At 60.4% G+C, this 20,243-nt stretch overlaps 2 protein-coding genes across 2 annotated transcripts; both read right to left on the bottom strand.

Annotated features, from left to right (window-relative positions):
* Positions 1 to 664: 664 nt before the first annotated feature.
* Positions 665 to 3,403, bottom strand: LBRM_16_1130 (conserved hypothetical protein; the record flags this gene model as incomplete). The annotated part of the gene is made up of 1 exon (XM_001563665.2): positions 665 to 3,403. One exon carries the CDS (start codon positions 3,401 to 3,403, stop codon positions 665 to 667), a length of 2,739 nt encoding a protein of 912 aa, XP_001563715.1.
* A 1,040-nt stretch (positions 3,404 to 4,443) lies between these two features.
* LBRM_16_1120 (hypothetical protein, unknown function) lies at positions 4,444 to 11,469 on the bottom strand (the record flags this gene model as incomplete). Its single annotated transcript, XM_001563664.2, has 1 exon — positions 4,444 to 11,469. One exon carries the CDS (start codon positions 11,467 to 11,469, stop codon positions 4,444 to 4,446), a length of 7,026 nt encoding a protein of 2,341 aa, XP_001563714.2.
* Between the last annotated feature and the right edge of the window lie 8,774 nt (positions 11,470 to 20,243).

Raw genomic sequence — 20,243 nt, 5'->3', positions numbered from 1 at the left:
AAACTACGAGTCGGGCCACGCAAGCAGAGATGAAAAGGGCCAAGAAGAGAAACACGCGAGTCAAGTAATAAAATACTGGAACGTGGCTGATATAAACGATCACCCACAAGCGCATCCGCACACTCCATCCCTCTCGCAGCTCCTAATCGGCCATCCCTTCCGGTGAGGAGCAGCCGTAGGGGAAGGAAGGAGGCGTGTGATGTATCGGGAGAGGAGGGGAGGTGGCACACTTGCATGCGCCTCATTGATTCTCATATGAGAGCGCGCGTCAGCCCACACACGCAGGAATACACAGAGGGGGAAAACAGCAGTGGCAGACAACGCAGCACAGACGCATGCACGAGCACACACTCACCCTCTTTACACACGAGGCGATAACATCCATAACAACCGAAGAGGCAGCAACAGCAGCGTGGTAGTGCCCCTCTCCTCTCCCTCCCCAGTTTCCCTTCTCCGGTATTCAAGACGACTTGGTGGGGCTGTAGAGCAATTTACATGAGTGAATTAATGGGCAGGGAAGGGAAAAGGGGGAGAAGAGAGGAGGAGCGAGGGGGTGGGGGTGGCGCCTGTCTCCTCCTTGCCACACATACGAGCACGTGTACACGGCCTCTCGCTCACTCCTTGGGGCCCCTCTTCTGCTCCCGGCCGCCCCCCCCCCCCGTGTTCACCCGCGATTTGCCGCTGAGGCGGACGACACCGTCATGCGCAGCTGCTGAAGCTCCTCCGCATACAGCGATCGCAGCACCATCTCACGCTGCTTCAACTGCTGCCGCAGGAACTGGGTCTCGCTGTGGCGCTCCGTCGCCTGCACCATTCGCTTCTGCTGTGCGCGGTGTACCTCCTCCTGCAACTCCAGCCTCACTGCTGTGGCGGCCTCGACATCTGCCTGTGTATGATTGGCGCGCCGCATTGCCAGCTCACGCCTCTCGTCCCGCCCCTGCTTTGCCCGCTGCCCGCTCCAGTCCAACACCTTCGCGCACGCCTCCTGCACGCCTCGCGTAATGTCTTTGCGCTGCCGCTGCGTCATTTCACGATTAAAACGAAGCTGTGCCTCGTCCAGCTCTGCCTTCCACGCACGTCGGTACGCGGCGTCGGCGCCGTTGACGGGGATGACATTGGGCGACGGGAACTCTCGCGACCACTGCTTCACCTCGTTGAAGAAGTTTGTCGACGTCGGGCCCACCACCTGAGATGGCGGCAGCGCTGGTGTCGCAGGGCGCACGGCGGGTGTTACGGGACGAACTGCCGGCGCCGACTTCTTCCCCAGTGCCTGAAGGGGTACCATCGGCACTGGGGAGGCAGCTGCTTGCGGAGGAATGCTGGCAGTTCCTGGAGAGTGGGGAGCGCCACTAGACAGCGGGCTTGACACCCGTGCTGCAGCTCCGTTGGGCTGTGCAGCTGTCGTCGCTGGCAGGGGCTGCACCTCTTGATCAAGAGAGTGGCCGCCAGAGATGCCCCTGCGACTATACAGTCGCGGCGCAACGACTTGCGCACGCAGCTCCTTCTGGTGCACTGCTGTCACCGCTGCCTCCTGAGAGGCGTACAGAGCATACACCTCCCGCTCGTGCATCTGAGTCGTACGATTCAGCTGATCCAAGGTGCGCTGCTCCGCTTCCTGCCGCGCGTGCCGCTCCGCCTCTCGTGCACGAGACAATCGCGGGCGGCCCTCCATCCACGACGCGAGATAAGCTGCTTCCCACAACTGGCGCTCGGTCAGCTGCGCAGCAATATCGCACCGCTGGCGCTCCGCCGCTTCCAGGTGCTGCTCCTCCCGATCGAGCCGTGCTTGCTGCATCGCCACGCGGTGCAGTTGCATGGCACTGTGATGATCCTTCACGACCCGCTGCGGGTTGGCGAGATAACCGCTGGCGGCCTTGCTCCGGTGCGGTGCTGGGTAGGTGCGGTTCTGGTTGTCTCCAGCGACCCGCTCCGCGTAGCCCGTCAGCGTAGACGGATCAGGGTAGGTGGCGCGCAGGTAGCAATCGGGCAAGTCGACGGCCTCGCCACGGAGCTTGCGCAAGCGCTGGAGAAGCACCTCCTCCTCATATGTCGCTTGCTCGTGCACGCGCGCGGTCGACCTTGCCGTTCGCTCCGCCTGGAGGCCGCGCAGTCGTAGGCGCTCAATACGACGTCTCTCTTCGGAAAGGCAAAGAGTGGGGGCGCCGTTGATGTCGTGCAGGGGCGCCGCACTGTCGCTCGCATCCGCCGCTGTCCCTGCGCCACCCCGGGCACCAGATGGCTTGGACAGGCGGTAGTACGTAGACGCCTTTAAGTTCTCGCGGCGCCACTTCTGGTAGTTCTCCTGTCGCTGCTTCCACGCCGTGACGCCGTCCACGGCAGGCGACGTGTAGCAGGCAGGAGTGTAGTAGCAGGGAGCCGTCCCCACGGCACCAGCACCGTTCGAAGTCAGGAGTGCCGAGGCTCTGCAGGACGGTGGTACACAGAGGGACTGCGGTGCGGACCTCTGACCACGATTGCCGTGTGTCCGGTGATGATGAGCTGATGGCGGTGAACCACGTGTCGTCGTACGAGAAGCGCCAGTGACCGGCTTGGCCGTGGAAGCGAAGAGCCCCACGGTGCCGACTCCGAAGACGGCAGTGTCTTCGCTGCGAAAGAAAAAATTTTCGTAGCTGACGCCGTCGACGCCGCTGAAGTTATCGCGGCGATGGCCTGCTGCACCGCCGAAGGTAAGGTGGCGTAACACAGATAAGCCCTGTCGTAACTCCCGATGCCCCGAGACACGAACAGAGTCACCGCTGACACCGCCGTGACCGCGAAAGCCTCTGTGCTTCGTCGCCGACGCGGTCGGCACCGCAGACATGAGGTGAATGGGGCGTCTAAGGTGTTCAAAGCTCGTCTGCCCTCCCGTCTCGGCTCCTGCTGCAACTGCTTTGCCACTGCGCGATTCTAAGCCGCGAAGTTGCGCTATCGATAACGGCTCTAGTGAGGAAGACACACACGAAGCTGACGTTGCAGACTCAGCGACCGTCGCAGGAGGAGGGTGTGCCGCAGGTGGTACGTCTTCGGCTGGAGTCGCCCGGGATTCCCTGGCACTCGCAGCGGTACCATCTTGCGCCGTAGCCGCAGCTGCCCCGGTCTCCACCATAACTGCCGAGGTCGTTGCCGCGTCGCGCTCCTGGGTGTTCCCATTGCTATTCCCGTACAAATTGGTCACATGAAAGTGCAGCCCCAGCGATGGAAACTCATCGCCGCCACGCACCTCAGAGGACGAGGATAGCGGCTGCAAAGCATCGGTAGCGCTGTGAATTGGTGTGAGCTTGCTCGCAGTCGCTGTGCAGCTCTGCTCCGATAATGTGCTCTTCAGGAGGAGCTTAGCGGCAGTAGGCGAGAGCGGTGAACGCGCGGTCTGTGTGTCAGCTACAGGGGGGATGGTCTGCTGCATCTCGCGATGCAGCTGCACGCATGTGCGTTGTGATAGCGTGCGCGTGTGTGCTCAGGCCTAGGTGAGTGTGTATGCATCCACCACGATCCCCTGAATGGTAGGTCTACGCTTATGGGTGCTTGGGCCTGTCGGTGCTTTGTTTGAGAGCCGGTCACGTGGCGGCAGCAGATGAGAAAGAGGAGAAGAAGTGATTCCCGTAATGGCCGCAGGAGTCCAAAAAAGGGGGTACAACTTACGGCGTGCGAGGTAGTTTGTCCTGTGTCGGTGTGCGGGGTGATCGGAGAGAAAAAGAGAGGTCAGAATAGCACAGACCTGAGTTGATAGCGAAGAGATTAATAACTACCAGATGAGCGTTAACCAGGCACAGGGCCGGCGTGCTCCGTCCCGGGCCCGCACGCCGGCGTCTGTCTCCCTCCCACCCCCCTATGTGGTAGCATGCATGCTGTGTGCCTACGAGAACAACCCGGCGTGGTGCAGCATAGTGAGCACCCACTGAATTCGCAGGCGGTGGGCTGTCACAACGCGACTAGCGCAGTAGAGAGGAGAGGGAGGGGGAGGGGTAGCCTGCCTGCAGGCCTGACACGAAATGCTGCGAAAGAGAGCGAAATGGACTCGTACCGAGGGGAAAAATGAAAGAACAGAAAAGTGAGACCGACCGAGGCGTCTGCCTGTGCTGTGCTGTGCTCTCTTCTCTCGCTGGGGGACAGCGGAAGGAGCAGGCCGTTGATGGATGAGGAAAGCTTGAGCACACAGGCACACGTACATGCAACTCACTAAGTGCCGGACAAGACCCACCGAAAGAGAAGAAGGGGTGTGCGGTAAGCAGCACGAAACAGAAAAGGGGGGAGGGGAGGGGGGGAGGGGGGGAGGCTCAGATGAGTCGCATTCACCACAAACACACAGGCGCGCAAGCCTAGAGGAAGAGAGGAAGAGAGGGCGGCACTCCGGGACTTGCATGCGAATCCTCCCGTGCGGCAGCGCCCTCCCCCCCCCACGGCCCTTTGCCTCTAGCAGGCAGCCACTCGCTTCAGTGGAAGTTGCTAGTGAGCGACCCACACCCGTCCCCCGCGCCGCTGCTCTTGGTGTGCTCGAAATACACGGAAAAAGCTTCGGATACGTTGTACAGACGACCCTTGCCGAGGGTAAGTCTCTGTGGTGCTCTGAACCTCAGTGCTAAGACCTCGACGGTTGCCTTCTGGAACCCAAGGTCCTGGCCGCGGTGCGGGAGGCACGATGGTGATGGCTGTCAGCACCGGTGTCCGCTGATGCTCCAGCAACGCCAGCGGGGAAGGCGTTGCCAACGCTTTTGCAGGCTCAAGGGTCATCTCGGCTAAACCGACTGGTCCCGAGTTGGCGGTGCTGGTACCCTTATGGGCAGCGGGCTTGCGAGCCGGCTGCTCTACAAGGTTGCGCCGGAGACGACGGGGAGGAGCTTGGTGAGAAGGCACCAGTAACGACAGCCCCTGTGGGTAGGGTGCCCGCAACACGGCGCCTTGGTTGTCCCGCATCGCCGGCGGTGGGGCAACAGGGTCGGGGGAAAAGGAGGGGGAGGGGTACGGCTGCCTATAAAGGGGCCCCTGCTGCACCGCTGCTGTATGCTCTGGCTGGACAGTAATCAGCGATTCGGCACGGATGTCCGTCGGAGCAGGACCGGCGGCAGCATGCAGTTGCGGTGGCGGCGATGCGGGTACTGGGTTGGAATACGCAGCCGCCCATTCACTGCTGGGAAGCACAGCCGGTACTCTCGTCGAACGTCCACGCGACAGGGTTGAGAGCCGTGGGCGCTGCGCCATTGCTGGTACGCTGCTAGCACCGTTGCCTCCCTGAGAACTGTGCTGGGTTGCATCGTGCCAATCTGCCACGAGTGCCTCTTCAAGCAGAAGGTTGCTTGGGAGGTGGTGCGGTCGAGACGACGCAGCGGCTGTCGCGGCGTGGCTCCGCTGCAGCCTGTCAAGCAATGCCCGCGTCAGTCGCGGCGCGCGTTGCGGCTTGTCTTCACTGATAGCCCCGTCAGCGCCACGCAGCGCAGCATTCGTTCTGCCGCTGTATCGTTGCAGCGACGCTCTACTCCGGGGATAGCGAGGGCTTGGCTCCGACAGGTCAACCGCAGCAGTAGTGTGCAGTAGTGCCATGCCAGCCTCTGCCGCTGGCAGCGATCTGGGTCCGCTGACAGTGCCCGTAATTCCCCTTGCCTCTCCTCCTCGTCCGTCCTGTGGTGACTGCAAGCCGGTGCTCTGCGAGGACTGAGAGTAAAACACCCGTGACGGTGGTGGTAAGCCACTTTGGGTGCCGGGAAGTTGCCGCGCATGTTGGCAGGCGCTGTAGTGGTTCGAGACTCTCGTCAGTACCGATTCGGCGTATGTCCTCGAGGGCGTCGCCGCCTCCGTCGTAGCAGCAGTTGCGGGTGGCAAGGGCGGCGCGATGGCAACGACACGATGCAGAGGTTGGCCAGCCGTGGCGTATCCTGATGTTGCGTCGCCTTCGGCTGCTGCACCAGCGCGCCCACCCAGACGCTCTGGTGTCGCTGCAGGGTGCACCGTGTGCAGCCCCAGAGACGGAGGTGCTGCTGGAATAGGAGAAGCAATTGCAGCCAGCTCCCCTCCGTCACCAACAGTGCCTACTCGGCCCGCCGCCACTGCCGTTGCCCGACATGAAAGCGTGGGGCGACAACGCGGCAACGCGGCGTTGTCGGCGCCGCCTACCATGTGGGAGTTCGACGGCAGCTCGACTAAGAAGTCGCCAGTGCGTGCACCGTGGACGTGAGGCTGCAGTCGCTCTGGCAACCTCTGCCCTGAGGTCAAGGTGTGCCGCCCTCGCCAGCATGACCAAGGAAATGGGGAGCTCCGCTGCGTGGCCTGTGGCTCTTTCCAGAGTAATGGTCTAGCTTGGCGCCGGCCGTGACCGCCGGCCTCGGTTGAGAAAGGCCTGGGCATGGCTGCCTCCGGCATCGAGCTGAGCATCGCCATGCCCATCGGATCAGGTGTCAGAGCCAGGAATGGCAAGGAGCGGGGCAACCCGCTGCGACACCCCGTCTGCAGCTGACGGCGCTGGAGGCAGCTGGAGGCGGCGGAGGAGGGGTACGACGAGACCAGGCTTACCCACCCGCAGCCGCTACAGTGAGTTCCAGGCAACACCTCCCACGTCACCGCACCTTGAGGCATGCCACTCGCAGCGCCGCAAGCAAGCTGCTGGACAACCGAGGTGGCTGAAGACGCAGCGAGAGTCATGCCACTCGCAAACTCGTTGCGTGCCCCCTCCCCTCGCTGGCGCGGCGCAGTGAGAAGGGAAGCCTGGCGCAGTAGCTCAGCGGCAGCGGGGCACGCAGGGTGCTGCAGTGGGGCAGGCTTGGGACTTGTAAAGACTGCCTCTCGAGGAGAGCGCTGCTGTCGGAGGCACGATGAAAGCGAGGGCGACGCTCGCACACGGTGGGGAACGGCGGGCGGCGTTCCCGTCTTCTTCGATGGCACTGAATCCAACGGAAACGTGCGCGCCATCGGCAAGGTGGCAGTTGGCGTGGCAGACGGCAGGTGCTCCACGGGTAGCGGTTCGATCCTCTCCCAGGAAGGACCAGATGGAAGTGGCAGAGGATGCGTGGCGGCTGTGGTAACGGATGTGGGCAGTGTTAAGGTGGTTGTCTGCGACCTCGACCGTACGCCTGATTCTGTCCTACCATTCCGTGTACACGGCGCCGCAGCCGCACCCCACAGTGTTGGCAGGCGAGTGATAGGACCCAGCGCTCCTGGCACCTCTCCTCCTCGCGCGTGGCTGTAAATTGGCGGAGCTCGGCGCTCCTGCGGGGCAGGGGTGGGGTGGCTGAGCAGGCTGTCCGCGACCGGTACCACACGTGCCGAGAGCGATGTGTGTGGCGCTCGCGTAACTGCCACAGTACCGCGCTTGTCAACGCGCTGAAGCACTGCTTGTGCTCCCTGGCAATCGTGATGAACAAGAGCACTCGCAGCCGAAACACCACGCGTGTCTCCGCCCCACGGGTTCGCTGATGTCGCGGCGGTGTTGCTAACACAACTCCTACCCGTATGCAGTGTTGTGCGTCTGTTGAGCGCTTGCGCCTGCGTTGCGGGGACGGGGACGGCGGCGGCGGCAGGAGGTGTCCTCTCTGTCGACTGTTTCTCCAGATTAGCTCCAGACACCACCTCCATCTCCGCTGCTTCTTGCTGAGCTGTTCGTCGCTGCTGCGACACCGCTAGTCGAGTCGGAGTCCAGTCCATCAGTACACCCAGAAGCTCACTTTCCGCGGGCGAAGATACGTTACTGCCGGATGTGCCAATGCTAGCTGGTATGATAGACAGAGCGACACCCTCTGTGCCTGCGTCTCTCACATCCAGCGGCCTGCACGGCGGTATCGTCTCAGGTACACCTGACAATGACGCCGTGACATGGTCAACAGCAATACAGACGGGAAGTGGTGCCGCGTGTGCTGGCCGGCGCGCAGGCGGCCCAGGAGGCGATGAGGAGCACATGAGAAGGCGGCACGGCTTCACCTGCACTTGCTCACCATCGGTAACGTGCGCGAAGGAGCTCGGCGGCGCTGCTGAGGCAGCCGACACGGCATGCGCAGCGGCACGATAGTCGCCCCTACTACCACCGGGAGGGCCTCGGTACCTTGCACTTCGCGGCGTGCTCCGCTCATGTCGCCTTTTGAATGTTGCATCGCGGACGTAAGGGGGGGCCGCAATAGCGCGCACGCCAGTGTTCACAGGTGCTCCAGGTGGGCAAGGTGGAGAGAGAGCACTGACACGTGACACCGCTTCTCCCCCTGATGCTGGGGTACTGCGGGACGCGGAGCGAGACGGCGACACCGCAGTGTACCGCTGCGCGACACAAGCGGTCTCTGTGATGTAGCGCATGGGTAACGCAGGCGGGGCCGCGAGTTCCCCCTGCGCAGTCGAGCGCTGCAGTGCGGGAGAGGGGGGAGATGCAGCTGTAATGCGGTGCGCGTGGTCAACGGCGGGGACGGTTAACATCTCCAACTGCGGGAAACGTCGAGCCGCCGTCGCGACAGGGACATCATGCGCCGTTTCCACGATAGGCGGTGACTTCGAGTTCGATATTGTTGGCATCGGCGAGGGTGCCTCTCGGGCGGCTACACTGCTCCGTGCCACAAATTCCATCCGAGTATTTGTCAAGAACGTTTGAGAGTTAGCAACGGACTGTGCGGGGGGCGCTGCACCGGGCACAGGCGGCTGGGGGAGGACAGACATGCTGTCTGTTGCGGCTTCAGTGTGATGTGGTAGTGGCGCAGCTGACCCAATCGAGGATGGTGGCGCAAGTGTGCGTGCAGCAGGCTGAGGTGTCGGTGGTAGTCGTTGTACTTGGAGGGAATGCCTTGACATTTGCGTGTTATCGAGTCGTCCGGATGTTACGACGTGAAGTCTGTGAGCATCACGTGACTCTTCCGCAGCAAGGACTACGGCTGAAGTCGGTTGCGGTGCGGTGAGCGGAAGGTGAGCGACAGCTGCCGACAGCGGGGTTGTGGTAGCCACCAAAGGTATTGGAGAGCCCCCGCCAGTGCTGCTCGAAGGGTACGCCACCACTGCTGCGATGGAACAGCTGGCGGGGGACTGTATGGTAGGCGTGTGGCGTGCTCTTTGGTGGGAGAGCGAGGGTACGGCTATTGCACCATCACCTCCTTCCTGTATCGCACAACGGTTCTCGTGCACGAATATGCCTGCTGAGGCAGGAGCCCTGTGAACAACGAGCGTACCACCACTCTCGACACTGTGCTGGACATCAACACGGTCACCTTCGTGCGGTGTTGAAAGTCGCTTCACCTTGGGAGTACCCTGCGTGGCCACGTTGGCCGTCTCCTTGACAGCCTCGCGGATCGCATCGCCGCAGCAGCTACCTTTGGAATCATGAATGCTCTGATCGCACAACTGGCTCGTCTCCTGACGAGTCGCTGCATCTAGCGACATGGGCTTGAAGCGCGCTCGAACGTCGCTGCATGACGTACTGTGGAGATTGAGGATGTCGTTGCGGTGCGGCCGATCATCCTGCAGTGTTGCTGAAGTGTCGGTGGGCGTGCTCGTGTTGTCCCCGGTAGCGGCATCTAACGCGCTTCGATAAGTCATACTTTCACTTTCGAAGTGCGATGGCTGTGAGGCGGTGTCTGCTGCTGGCCCAGTAGGGTTGGTGTGTAAGGTCGGTGGGTACCGCGCTGGCACTTCTACCAACGTCCAGGCCTGTGGTGCATCGGGCACACCACCACCCATGCACCGGACACCGCAGTCCTGCGGCTGGTGCCCGCCACGTCGCAGGGCTTTGGCGGTGGTGGTGCGGGCAGCTCCCTGCGGAGAAGGGGAGAAAGTGCGCACATCGGCAGACATCACAGGTGTGACAGCAGCCCTTGCATCGCCGCTTTGTTGAAGCACATCGGAGCACATCGAGGGAGGCGAGCGCCGTGGGTTTTGCTTTGCAGGTGGCGCTTGTTGGACGGACTGCGCTGGCAGCGCACCATCGCGAGTCCGCTGCCGCATCGCAGAGGACTCGACTAACACACCTGCAGACGAGTCGAACAGGGAGGCAGAAGTCCCCGTTCCGGCAGCGGCAGCAGCAGCGCCAAAACCCACAGCTGTTGCCAAGGACGGGCTCCTGTTCATGTTCAACACAGAGACAACGTCGTCGACGCAGCTCCGTAGCGCACCGTCCAGCGACAGCGCCACTCCAGCAGGGAAAGACGCAGAGAGCGGCATTGTCGCCTTAGTCGTCGGCGGCGGCAGCAGTGCCGTGGATGCTTGCGGCGGCGGCGAGGCCTGGTCACGAGGCCTGGCCGGCTGCCGGAACGTCGTGTGTGGGGAAATCGGCCGAGTAAAAGTAGCCGAGGGCAGCATCGCCACTATGGTGTTCACTACCGCGTCTGATACCGCGCAACAGAGAGGGGGAGCAGCTGCAAGAGGCTCTTTAATCGACACCGACGGTGACCCCCCCGCATCGCCGCGAGAGAGGCGGCGGCTATGAAACTCATGACAGTGCCTGTTGCCCCTCCACACTCCACACTGCTGCGCAGTTGCAGAGAAAATCAGCGGGCACTCATGGGGGCTGTCTGAGGCCAGGGTACCCCGAGAGGTCGTCTTAGAGCCCAGCACAGCTATGGGGAGGCGCCGCGGAGAGGTCTTCTCTGTGGCTTTGCTGCTCTGTCCACTTCCCTCTTCCGCCGGCGCAGACCCGCAAGCCACAGACAGAACAGTGGGGCCGGCGGCTAACGAGTTCTCTGACGACGATCCAAGCAAGGACAAGGGGGCGTGGGTGACATCGGTCAGCGGAGGCTGTTGGGAATCGGGGGTGCTGGCAGTCGTACGATGTCCACTGAAGCGTGACTGCATATACCCATCTTCGCCGACCCTCAGGGCTGCCGGAGTGCGGTGACTCGTGTCGGGTGCGGGCATGGCACTAAAAGAAGATGGCAGTAGCTGCAGAGCAGCAGCCGCAGCAACGAATGGGCAGGTAAAGGAGCTGCCATCACTCACTCCTTTGCGATAAGGGGGAAGTACCTCCGTTGCAGTGGGAGGGCTAAGTGCCTGGGAGCACGAGGTGTGTGGGGCGTTGACCTCACCACTCACACTGTCAACGGCTTTGGTTGGCGCTATTTCTGGCACGAAGACGGGAGCCGACCCACCGGTAGCAGAGGCCATGCGAGGGGCCATGCAAACATCAGCATGGTCGTCCATGTGGATGGGCGGCGCGTCTAGAGCCTGTGGCACCAGCAGAGCAGACGGCTGCGCGACTGACGTGACAGAGCTTGCCTCTCCCGTAGCAGCAGCAGCAGAGCTGATAGGTACGTTTGCCAGCATGTCCACCCCTTGAAGCGATCCCAAGTTGTTGAAGAGTTGGGAAGCGGTCGTGACGTCAGCGCTGGGGGTGTACCACGCCGTTGACGCGCAGGCGGGCGAGCTTGAGATGGGCAGCAGATGCAGCTGGTCGTTCGGCATCGTGGCATCCATCGCGCTTCCGTCCAACGATGGCGACACAGCGGCTGACTTCCTTGCGTTGTGCCGCAGCGGTAGTGTTAGCGAGCTCGGATCATGTGGCGGTGGTGCAATACTGCGCATGCGACCCTTCTTCCGTCCCTGCAGGAGAGATACAATGGATAGCGGGCTCGGCGCAACGGCAACCGCCGTGCTTTTCATTGTGACGGTAGGAGCCGTGCGCCTCGCATGCGAGAAGATGCTGCCAGAGCACGAGGAATCGAATGTGGTCGACCCCTCGATGCCTTGCCGAGGCAGCAATGGCGTTGCAGGCTGTAGGGCCTCGTTCAACCTCTGCAGCACATCAGCTTTGAGTTTGGGGTGATGATTGGGGCCATTGCTGCTTTGGCTCTCGATTTTGTCGATCTCAGACGCGTTACCAGCCCCCTCGATCGCCTTAGTGGGCGATCCCCTTTGGTCTGGGTGGATATGAGCTGATAAGGTCTGCTGCAGCATCACTCCAGATAGCACGAGGAGGAGAGGGAGGAGTCTTGCGCAGGAATGCCGATGGACGCGGTGGTCTTGATGACGAGCACACTCCAACTCAGGGAAAGGGGGGGAGTCGGAGAAAGCCTGGAATCTGAAAGGAGCACAATAACTACGCGCCTTGAGCCTTCTGCTGCTGCAGTGGGGGGGGGGGGGGGGGGGGGGCAAAGCGAACCTCTGCAGCGCTGCAACAGCACAGAGCAAAGAGAGAACGCGGGGCGGGGGAGGGAGGGAGGGAGGGGGGGCGTTGGGGGTCAAGTGAGATTCACAAGTGACGGAGCCACGCTAAAAAAATCGATCGTAAGCACAAGACAGCGCCAAAGACATGGAGCGAAGGAGAGAGGAAAGGGGCACGGTTAGGATGCCTGTGGATGGCTGCGCCAGCAAACCAACGACAGCCCCCCCCCCCAAACAGAGGCGGAAGAAGAGCGACTTCACCTAACTACGCAAGCCGAACAGAGAAGAAATGAGAGCCACAGCAGGAAGGGCGCAGAATTAATCAGAAGAGAACTCAGAATTTTTTGAATACACGAGAGAGGGAGCGAAAGGGAGAGGGGGGAGGGAAGAAGAAATATGGAGTCCGCGTATCCGCGCTTGTGCTTTGGGATGCTTTGCTAGAAAGATGAGTGTCACTCGCTCGCCTCTTTGCCTGTACACATCTGTAGGCAAGCGAGCCCGTGCAGTAATGGCCTCTTGGGTGAAAACACAAAACTGAAAGGATGGAAGCGAGCTAACAAGGCGGTACCCAAATCGTGTGGAAAAGACAGGGGAGGAAGAGAGGCGTGAGTGCACCCCTCGTTGTATGAAGGCGAAACAGAAGAGATGAGGAGAAAGAAAAGCGGAAAGGGAGCGCAGAACCGCCACACACAGCAGACAAGCGGATGGAAGCCCACAATGATGAAAGTAACGAGAGAGAGAGAGAGAAGAGGGGGGAGGAGGGGGAGGATATCGCACACGTGCAAAGTGGGTGGGAGGCGAAGAAAGTGGAGCGTGGGACTGTGGCAAGACGGAATAGGTGGTGCGGAAGGCGTACAAGGGCAAAAAAGAGAGAGAGAGAGCAAACCAAATTCCACTGCGTATGTACACCCGTTCCCCTCCCCTCCAGCACGTACGCCTACGTGGGCGTGTCCAGGTGAGTAGGACGAAGAACGCGATACAAACGAGGTGAGAAGGAAAGAGAGAGAGGCGCGTAGCGTGGCAGCACTTAAAATAACCAAAACACCTGCACAACCGCGCTAGAGACAGCGGTACAGCAGCTCAGCCCTTTTTTGCTCTGTTATTCGTGTCGGAGAGGAGTGCGTCGCCTGAACATGTGAGGCTTCTTATTCGTCGAGCTTGTGCCGCTCGGTCCCGTTCAAGTGACTTGTTTTCAGGTATTGGGCCTTCCCCGCTTGGATTTGTGTGGTATCTGCAGAGCTGCTGATGTGTATGTTCACCCATGTAGGGACGCGAGTGTGGGGAAGGGAAGGAGAGATGGCGTCCAGCGCATGAGAAGAAATAAAAAGATGACAGTAGTTTAGCCGATACACACACCCATCCTTGTAAAGGTACGCCCGGCACACCAGAGGAGTGGGTGTAGTAGTCGAAGCCAACCGCACCGATGTGAGGGAAGGGGGGAAGTGAGAAAATCCTCCGCCGGTCCACAACGAGAAGCGCGAACGGAAAAGTGGAAGAGAGGGAGAAAAAAAAAGGGGGGAGAGAAGTGCCCAAAAAATGTGGAGGTGAAATAGGCTGCTTGAGTTTGCGCCAGAGTGCCTGTGGATGCAACGGGGGGAGTACACATCACGCGCACAACACGTAACTCCGCCGGCCAAGAGAAGCTCCGAAAATGAAGCGAGAGGTGGCGGAGAAGCGGGAGAGGGAGGAAGGCAGGGGGTCGTAGCTGCGCATCTTTTGTGTATGAGGGAGAGGAGCCGCAGGCCGCCTAATGATGATTGAGCAAATAAGCGCGTACATAGCGTAAAGGAAAGAGCGTGGGGGGTTTCGGTGTGAATCACGAACATATCAGCCACTCTGACCACCCCAGTCTTCCCTCTCACCTCCGACCTCTGCCGCTGTGGCGTCCCGTCTGTCCTCCTCCTTCCCCCTCTTGTGCATACACCACCACCTGCAGCTGCTGAGTCGCAGCCCTCATTCAGCTCGATCATATTTTTTATTCCTCTTTTAACCATGAGAGAATGCAAGGAGATGGTGTTGGGGGGAGGGGGGAAGAAGAATACAATATGGTGAGACAGAGTCATGCATACACATGTCATGACCCCACCCACCCCCCACACCCTCAAATGGCCCTCGTCCTCCTCCATTACAACTGAGGGCATAGCGACAACAGCCACCACGGCAGTGAAGCGCTGCTGTTACGCAACCACACGCAGACCGCCGCTACGAAACACAAAGCAAAACACAAGAAAGTTCCTTCCTCCGCTGCTCGAGAAAGCGAGAGAGAGAGAGAGAGAGAGACGCTGTCGCACGCATGAAACTTCGCTTGGCTTTAATGTGCATAGACACGATGGTCGCCTGTGTAGGTGCCTCCTTACGCGAAGCGCGAATACGCGCGGTGGAACGTGTGGGAGGGCAAGTGGGTAGGACAGTAGAGCAGCAGTGAGGGAGTCGATGACGACAATGAAAACGTCTAAAAAATGAAAACAGCTGAAGAGGAGGAGTATACGACAACGGAAGGGAGGCGGCAAGACAGTGTGTGGGGGGAGGTGGGTGGTGGTGGTGGTGGTGTGTAGTCCAACAACCCTCGGAGAAGAACTCAAGGAAAAGAGGGGGCGCACTCTCCACAGATACGCACCCATACCTCTCACTATGCACTAAACCGTGAGAAGGAAAGAGCAGCATGCAGCAGCGCCTACAAGACCGAAAAGAGGAGCGACAGATTGCCCCCCTCTCCCCCTTTCCCCTCTCGCCCTTCGCCTGAATACAACGCAGGGACGGTTCGGCTCTTTAGGTTGAGAAGAGAACATTCTAACTCAGTGACTCACTCACCATGGCATAGACCCACACAGCCGAGGATGAACCGCTGAACACGAAAAAATGAAGAAGGCGCCAGAGAACCATTTTTTCCCCTTTTCGTTCTCTCAACGTGTCCACTCCCTGCCGCAGCGCAGGAGGCCAACCCCTCGCTCGACCCTCCCCGCCCTGCCACAGCCGCTCCCATCATGCGGATCGCACAGACGTGCTCGCTGTCGCAGGCCGCCCCGACGCAACGCCGTCCAGGGCATGGCCACCAGCGTCACTAGCGATACATCGCTCCGACCTCCCCTACGACGCAGGTGCCCGACCCTGTCACCGCCAGAGCTGGCTCAGCATTGGGAGAGATGGAGGGGGGGCTGTCGGGCACCCCCACCCGCAGAGCGGTGGGTGCTGGGTTGGTGGGATGCGGCGCGCTGAGGCGTCCCCTCGTCATCAGAGGTCACACAGCGGTACAGAGCAGCAGCAGAAAGAGAGGAGGGCGAGAGCGACGGTAGAGAATACGCGATGCGAATCAAAAGGAGAGACGGATGAATACATCGGAACGAGGCGAAAAAAAAAAAGAGAGGTGTGGGTGAGCTGAAGAGCGCAGCGTGACGAGCGCCATGGGGGGAGGGAAAGAGGAGGCACCCCCGCAAGACACACACCCACACACAACACAGCTGCGCTGCACAGTTCGAATGGAGGATACACACACGCACACCTAAGAGGAGTAACAATGAGGGCTACCCGACGTTGCTGGCTGTCAGGAGAAGAGAGGGAGAGAGAAAAAAAAGATCAAACTAACAACGTAGGGGCCACACCGCCTACGTGCACGCTCCAACTCCAAAACGGCTACACAGATGCCTACACGGCAAAGCGCGTGGGCGTTACGAGTCACAGGCAAATCACCAACAGAGGAACGTGCAGAGCAAGAAGAGAAGGAAGAATCGGGTATGCGGGGCAGATGTCGCTTTCTCATGTTGGCACACCGACTATCGAGGATGAATTCAATGGCACACGGCAGTGAAACCAGAAGGAGGAATAAGAGTGAACACTGAAGCAGAGGGGGATAGCGTGTCCTCATATCTCCTAGCAGTATCGTTTGCCGCCCTCCACCTCGTACCGCGTCTCCGCCGCTACCCAGGGCTGCTGCAGCAGTGGGGTAGTACTGTTCCGAGGACCGTGCCACTCCGGAGCATACGGCGCCTCCCTGCGCTGCGGCACCGCACTTCCATTTCCTGGGGTATCCTTGACAAAGTAGGAGGTGATACCAAGGTCCTGCAGCGTGGGCAGCCGCCCTCGGTTCTCCTGTGTCTCTACCTGGTTGCTGGTGTGCTGGCGAAACTCCCAGGCTTTCGACCCCTCGCCATTGGGGCCGAACTGCGGCCTCGATGGCACGACACAATTGCCACTGGCAGAATTTCCTTCCTGAAGTTGGTTGCTCCTATCACTGCTGCTGTCGATCTTATAAAGATGCCGTTCCAAAGGCTGCACGTCCTCGTACGTATCGCCGCCTGTGATGGTGCGCGGGCTACCTGGCCCTCCCACGCTGTGCTGCTGGCTCGGCTGGTGGGACGTGACGGGGGGCAACACATAGGCCTCTTGCATCTTGGGCAGCAGGATGGTGGTGGTAGTAATCGTCGTGACAGTGGTCGTCGTATACTTCTTGCGAAGGCGGTGTGAGCTGCCATTGTCGGCGCTGTCGGCGCTGGACGTAGCTAAGGTAGGCGCGGGCGATGTGGACGCCAAGGTGCTGTTGAGTCCGTCCTCGTCCTGATAGGAGGTGGGCAAGTGTTGGTGATAGCTGTGACCGTGTGGAGGAGCGCCGCCATGGTGAGGCGGCTGTGGGTCTTGGGAATACTGAGGTGGGCGACGGTGCCTCTGCTGGTCATAAGACGATGGTGAAACGTACTGAGCGCCTGACCGCCGCTCCCCTGGCACGACGCCGCGGGTCTCAAAGTCCGTCAGAGTGCGAGGGTCAACGTCTGTTGTGTATGTCGTCACGTAGGTCTGCTTCGTCGTTTGCCCCCCAAGGTGAGCCATGATTTCCACCCTTTGCTAGTTTGCGGTTTCTGATCCTGTGGTTGGGCTGGCCGAGATTTTGTACGGACGATCGAAGGGAATGGCACACGTGTGTGCGCCGCTGTCTAAGTCGATGTTGCGCACTAAGCGATCTGAATCGGCTTATTTGTTTCTGCGTGCCTGATGGATGTGGAGGGAGGCCTCGTGCTGGTCTGTCAGGGTATGAAGACTCAGGCTGGGCGGGCAGGGGGGAGGGGGGAGACGGACAAGTGATAATGGCGGAAGAAGGTACCCGAGAAAGGGCTGGGCAAGGTGTGTTGGGAAAGAGCAGGAAAGAGGAATCGCCACTGAATGAGAGTATACGCATGTGTGATGGCGTGTCTGTGCTTTGCAGTGACGGGGGAGGGGTGTATACTTGCGTAGGGGCCTCGTGAGATGAAGGCTTTCTGATTTAAAACTGCACTTCAGCTGCTGCATAGGGAGAGAAAAAAGGCAAACAGCAGAGAAATAAAAGGCGGAAACAGGAGAAGCAGCAAAACAACGTGTGTGTGAGAGAGAGAGAGAGAAAGTCTGGCGGGGGTAAAAGGAGGGAGGGCGTAGGGAGAGCCGGGGGGGAGGGGACAAGCCATGATGTCCGGCGGAGGTAAGCCGGACGAGGTGAGCACATGCCACGGCTAGTGCTCCCTCCACCGCCACCACCATTCACCTCCCTTCTGGCTGCCGCCTCTGGGATGGAAGAACCGGCAACACGAGACCACAAAGAGAGAGAGAGAAGGATACAGATGCGCACCCCCCCCCCACCCCCACCCCCCACACAGGCGTATGAATACACGCAGTCCCTCTTGGCAAGGAAACCCCCGTTCCCCTCGCGTTGCGCTCCTCCTTTCCTTCTCCCTTTTCCCTGCGTCGTGTGTTCGTCGTCGTCGTCGTTGGGTGTGTGTGTGTGGGTGGGTGTTCTTCACATGCATGACAAGCCTCGAAAACGCAGAAGAGACAACCGCACACGCAACGCCCCAAAAGTGACGCGACCACAATGCAGAGCAGAGAACGGCAGAGGGAAGGCGAATCACCAGAGAGGGGATGGAAGGGCCTCGCGCTGCGCAGACACACACCGTAGAGGCACACATTCCTGCAGAGCGTGACGCCAGCGAAGGAAAAAAAACCCTGAAAAAGCATCAACTCGATCGCGAACACTTACGAGGGAGAGTGCCTCCTAAACTCCCGGAGAGCATTTTGCCTGTGTGTGCCAGCAGGTGCCTCTCTGTCCCTCTCAACACTACAGCAGGCACTGGCGACGGAAATGAGACTGGAGAGACGGAGAAACAGGGGGAAAGATAGAAACAATTTCGCTCCGCGGCGCGTTCCTTCCGCCACGAGCGAGTTAACAAATACACATACACACACACCGCCGCACTTCTACACCCCTGGCGCACCGCCTGCCGTCAAATCGGGCCATGCGTCTCGCAGGCCCTTCCCGGCCCTACACATCCCTTCCTCGCGCACCTGCTGCGCGATCGGCGCCAGACGGGCCTGGGTGCACTGCATGACCTGAGCCAAGCGGGCCGCGCCCAGGGTCCTGCTCGAGGGTGGAGACGGTGGCGGCGGTGGTGCGGGCAGCAGGTGGATAGTGGAGGTGCAGCCGGATAAACTCGAGAAGGAAGACGACCTGCTGCACGTCAGGGCCATGTGAGACCCGGTGCTCTGGCTGCGTTATGCTTCACCCCTCCCGTCCCCTCAAGTCGAGGTATTCCATAATGTGGTGTGGAGACTATGTACATGGCCGTCTAGAAAACTCGATGGTGCCACTCGGGGTGGTGTTCTCGTGCTTCCGGCACCTGCATCCCCCTTGGTCCACGTGGCCGGGTAGAGGAGATGCCGCATATGATGTACTCGCGCGCTTTGGTGCTGATTGGTATGGATCCCTCCGCACCTTCTCCGTCCATCCCCCGTGCTCTGCTGATCTCGCGGTGCCTTGCATGGATGCGCTGGGTCAGTTACCGCTGGCAGTGCGCGTGCACGGCACCCGCAATTCGGGATCCGGGGGCCTCTTCTAAGACGACGTTGTTGGCTGGGGAGGGGAAGAGGGAGGTTTGCTCTCATCATCTTCCGCTTCGGTCGATGCCATGGGGGAGAGGGGCGTCTCTAGACAGCGTGTCCTCATGTGCTGCAGCAGTCGGAACGCTGCCATGCGTCTGTGGCAGCAGGGGCATTCCGCCCTTTCCTTAGTAAGCACGCCCTTGACAGGAGCGGGTGTATCAAGCGGAGGGGGACCGCGGATAAGCACGTGTCTGCGTACAAAGAGCTCGTAGCGTGCCCTTCCGAAGGGACATAGGGGGCAGCAGCAGACGCCCGACGGAGGAAGCCCACGTAGCGCCAGTAAGATGGGGCAACCAGGTCATCACGTGAGACGAAGTTTACATTGAGCCCCGAGTGATTCGCGAATCGCGCGTGGCATACTGGGGAACAGCGCTGAATCGAGGGCTCTCATAGGAAACAGAAAAACAGGCAGGGGGCGGAGGTACCACAGTGTCAGTGGAGCAGCAGGTCGCATGTCCTCTGTACTCCATGCTGCCGCCGCCAGTCATCCGCGGCTGAAGGAATCGAAACTGCAGACGGGTGCCCCTGCGGAGCGGAGGAAGGATGACCTTCTGTCTTCCCGTAAGGTCAACATCCTTGTTCTTTTGGCGCGAGATGGCTGCTGCAAAGCAGCGCTTGCCTCAGTATGCCGCATCGCGTAGCGTGGCTTGGGGGGATGTCAGCTTGGCATCCGAGATGGGTGGCAAAAGTACGTAATCCATGCAGCTGGCGTCAGCTTCGCTGGCACTGCCGATTGTTGAACACCTGCGACCTCTGTCGTCGCGTTTGTGTTCACACGGACGAAGAGAACGCTGAAATGAGAGACGCACAGAGCGGGCCGGTAGCGCCAGCAGTTCTGCCCAATACATCGCAATACGCCTTCCTCCACCTCTGCGGAGTGCATGTGGGGCGCTATGACACGGGAAAGTGAGCCGTCAACAACAGCCCCACTTGCCCTCCTGTGTCTTGGTTGATGAAGCAATCGCTGCAGCAGGCCAAGCCCCAGTTTCGCGGCTACACACTCGGAACGATAGTCACGAGCAAGCGGGGCCGTATTCTCGCGTCAAAGTACCCTATCAAGTGTAGTAGCAGAACCCGCTCAACACGAAACAATGCAACAAGGCGCCCACAGAACCACTCTTCCCCCCTTACACCGCCTTTAGGTGCTCCCCCCCCGTCCTCCCACCCGCTTGTAACCCGTTACCTCAACCCTCCCCACCCGTCCCTCCACCTCCCCCCTGCGCATCCAACCTATGAGCCCCAACCCCTTCGTCTCAGTACTCTCTAATAACCACGGACTCGCATCCAACCCCGCGCAT

This window comes from Leishmania braziliensis, chromosome 16 (assembly GCF_000002845.2).
Source record: "Leishmania braziliensis MHOM/BR/75/M2904 complete genome, chromosome 16".
Lineage (NCBI taxonomy): Eukaryota > Euglenozoa > Kinetoplastea > Trypanosomatida > Trypanosomatidae > Leishmania > Leishmania braziliensis.
This window is presented reverse-complemented; position numbering and strand designations above follow the sequence as displayed.